Source organism: Prunus mume, linkage group LG6, assembly GCF_029339155.1.
Source record: "Prunus mume cultivar Tortuosa linkage group LG6, ASM2933915v1, whole genome shotgun sequence".
NCBI classification, from domain to species: domain Eukaryota; kingdom Viridiplantae; phylum Streptophyta; class Magnoliopsida; order Rosales; family Rosaceae; genus Prunus; species Prunus mume.
The window spans coordinates 7,069,667-7,073,321 of record NC_142703.1 but is presented as its reverse complement, the minus strand read 5'-3'; the positions used below and the strand labels follow the sequence as shown (position 1 = coordinate 7,073,321).

Here is a 3,655-nt window from a genome sequence, read left to right as displayed (position 1 = left end):
TGTGGGAAATTGGGTACTGAAATTTTGTACATGTAGTACTAGCAGCAGCAGTAACAATAGAACATGGAAAATGGAAAAGGGTGACAAAATTTCCCGGCTAGTCTTGATATTATCTTTTTTTGTACACACTACACAGAAAACCAAATGAAGCAAGATTCTCCAGCCCGCCGGTAAAGTTGGAATTTTTCAAGTCCAAAAGTCTTGCATGGATGAGTGACTATCGTCGTGTATCAGCAGCTCAATGCCTCATACTTGACTGTAATTGGGCGGTTAAACCCAACCTGCGACAGCAAATTCCCAACCACCGCAATGTCTCGGCAAAACACCCCTTGGAACGACGCCGCTGCTGCTTTAGCTTCCGATGATGACGAATGCATACTATGATTATTGATGATATTATTGTGATACTATGATTATTATTCCTATTACTAGAATTGGAACAACTAGAGGAAGAAGAGGAGGAGGATTCAATAAAAGACTCTTGGGTTTGAGTTACTTGCAGTTGCATTGCCGCTGCTGCCTGAGCTGCTCCAAGTGCAGCAGCAGCCTTCTTTCTCTGTTTCTCAGCAGCCTCCTCTTCCATGATGGTTGTCATCACGCTCGAATAACCCTTCTGCATCAATCTGTAAAGCAACAGAGCTGACATCTTCGCTTTATCTCTAATTGAATCAACATCCCGATCATCCGCCAGCTCACAACGGTCAATGAAAATGGTGGCCTTATCGGGCTTGTGCCTTAAACACAGCAGCAAATGCGCCCTCTCTAACTCGGACCTCGAACAGCCACGCCGCAGCCCAATCAAAGCATAGTAATCCACATTCCCTGTTTCCCCAGAAGCCACCCTCTGTTTCAGTTGCTGTATCTTCGTCGTCAGCACACACAGCTTCCCGGGAATCTCCCTGTACCTCACGTTGTGTCTCTTCCAGGCCGGTCCCGCAAGCTTCCGATCCCTCAAGATGGCATTGTACAAAAGCTTCAAGTGCTCCAGATCATGTAAGCAATCAGGCAAACACCTGATCGTCTCCAGAAGTGACGCTCTCGTGTCCAGCGCTTGTATGCAACTCGGCTCAAGAGCCAAAGTCCGATTACAGTCCGCGATGGCCTCCGCGATCCGACCCGCCGACCGGTAAGCCGAGGCGCGCTGCATGTAGCACTCCGCCAGGAATCCCTGTGGGGCCCCACGGCGGCCGTCGACGATTTTAGTGAAGTGGCGGATGGCCTCGGAGTAAAGGCCGGCGTCTAGGGCAGCAATTGCGGCGGTACGGCGGCGAAGGAGGAGCTTTATGTGGCTGAGGAGGTGGGTCACGGTTTCCGACTCGGTTAGGATCCGAGGCGGAGTGGCGGGCGCGTTGGCGGACGAGATGATGTCGTCTGAGAGATGGAAATTGGACAGGGAGAAGCTGTCGTCGGACCAGCATATGCTTTCGCGGCGGAATGCGGCGGTGGCAAGTCGTTTTCCGGTCTGGAGGAGAGCCATGGCATCCTCCATTAGGCCCAGGTGGCAACACGCCTGGCCGAGAACCAAGTACCTGTGTCCATCAAATACATCGCACTCAATCAACTCAATTTGCAAAGTGTATTATTTTTCTCTAATTATTATATGAATAAAAAATAGAAAGAAGAAATGGTGAAGGAAAAGATTATTCAAAATTTGTAAGACTAGACGACTAAAAGGCCAAGGCACACACACCGCATAAAAATATATATATAAGGGGGCACATGGCATATGGGGGAAAAACAGCTTGTAAATAGTGTGAAAAGGATTCAAATGTGAATGTCAATTGGATTATTTTATCATTTTCAAAAATGGTTAGCTGGCCCTGCAAATTTACACAACTGGATTTCAGTGTTGTTGCCCCAAGTCCCTATCCCCCTCTTTCCACAAAGTTTGAACAAAACAATTGCAAAACAAACAACAACAACACAAACATGTACCAAAATTTTGAAACAATGTATTATATTGTAGGGAATTGTTGCTCTTTTGAGAAAAGGTATATTAACAAGTAGTGGTGGAGAAGAAGAGGTACAGAAAATAGCATTTAATTTTATGACTGGCGGTGCATTTACTACTCTACTGAAACGTACAGTGGATGGTTAAGTCATAAAAGCTGAACCCAGAAAACAATTTAAAAAGGAGGCCAGGCAAAGGCAACACAACACGCAAAGCAAATTTGCAAAACCAATGGAATGGAGACAGAAGATGAGAAGAGAGGAGGAATTTGAAATTACCTCCATTGCCCTTCCTTTTCGCAATTTTTACAGAGGCCTGCCATGACCTTCTTTTTCAAGTCGGAGACAGAGAAACACTTGAAGGAAGGTTCCCGATCCGGCGAGGCAGAGGAGGAGTTGGTGTTAGATGAGAGAAGCTTGACTCGCTCCCTGGAAAGCGGCTGAGAGGAAGAGTCGGAGGCAGAGTCATCGGATGCCATTTTGAGGCTGGGAATGTAGTCCTGAAGCATATCAGCCACGTCCTTGAAGCGCCTGAGATAGAGCAGAGACCTGGCTTTGAGTTCAAGGGCTTGTTCCAGGCGAGGCGAGATGGCCAGAGCCGCGTCCAGGAGCCCCACAGCCGAAGCGATCTCGCTCTGTTCATGAGTCGCAATCAGGCTTCTGGCATCTCTCATATACTTTTCCACAATCTGGATGGATATTATTATCAACCAAACAAACAACATTAACATCATTCATTAGCTCTCTCTACTTAATATTGGATCCTAAAAATTAGAAATGAATCCCCTTTTCATTTGGATTAATTTCACAAGAAGATGAAATTGATGCCTGACGATCACAAATGGCATTGGCACCTTGATTGCAGCAACAATGAACTAAGAAATTGAAGATCAAAGACCAAAGAGGAGTCAAAGAGCATACCTTTCTACTGCTAAGCCACCAGTGCTTCTTCTCATTGGAAGACAGACAAGGAGAAATAGCAGTCATTCTTCTTCTTGTTCCTCGTGTTAATATCTTGTAAGGGACTTCACCATTCACCATTCACCATCAACCTCCCCCCTCTCTATCTCTCTGTATCCCCTTCAAACAATAATACACAATTCTTTTCTCTTCTCCTGCTCTAATTAGACAAGGGAGAGGAGAAATATCTAGTTATATATGTAAGAAGAAGAAGAAGAAAAAGATAAAGATAAAGAGGAGGAGGAGGATTTAGAATCTGCAGGAAATTTTGAGGAGTAAATATGGAAAGGAGGTGGAGAGAAGAACAAAGCTCTTAAAATAAAACTAAAAAATAAAAAATAAGAGAAAGAGAAAATGCCAGCTTTGACCTCATACATACACTCTCATAGAGAAACAAGTAAAGGACAGGAAAGGAAAGGAAAGGAAAGCCTTGATCCTTCAACTTAATAGCTGGCACCAGCCACTCACTGCACAGCACAGTATTAGATTCTCTCTCAAGTCTCTAGCTAAGCCTACTATGAGAGTCTATGACCAAAATTACAAAAAAAACTGATTAAATTCTTATCTCATCGACATTCAACGTTAACCCACTGGGCTGCAGCCGGTGAGTGCATCATTATGACTGGATATACCCGGTCAACCATCACGGGTCCTTCCTTGGGTTCAACTACCGGGCGCAAAAGATTAGACGCCACCAAATTTGCCCCCATAGCCTAAAATAATTAAGTAAATGATTACTATACTT

The 3,655-nt window shown here is 44.8% G+C and overlaps 1 protein-coding gene across 1 annotated transcript; it reads right to left on the bottom strand.

Annotated features, from left to right (window-relative positions):
- On the bottom strand, nt 1-3,315 carry LOC103334043 (uncharacterized). Its single transcript, XM_016795453.2, is given in 4 exon segments — nt 1-407; nt 410-1,529; nt 2,230-2,639; nt 2,872-3,315. Coding segments are annotated over 4 exon segments (1,827 nt in total). The 5' UTR covers nt 2,992-3,315; the 3' UTR covers nt 1-230.
- Between the last annotated feature and the right edge of the window lie 340 nt (nt 3,316-3,655).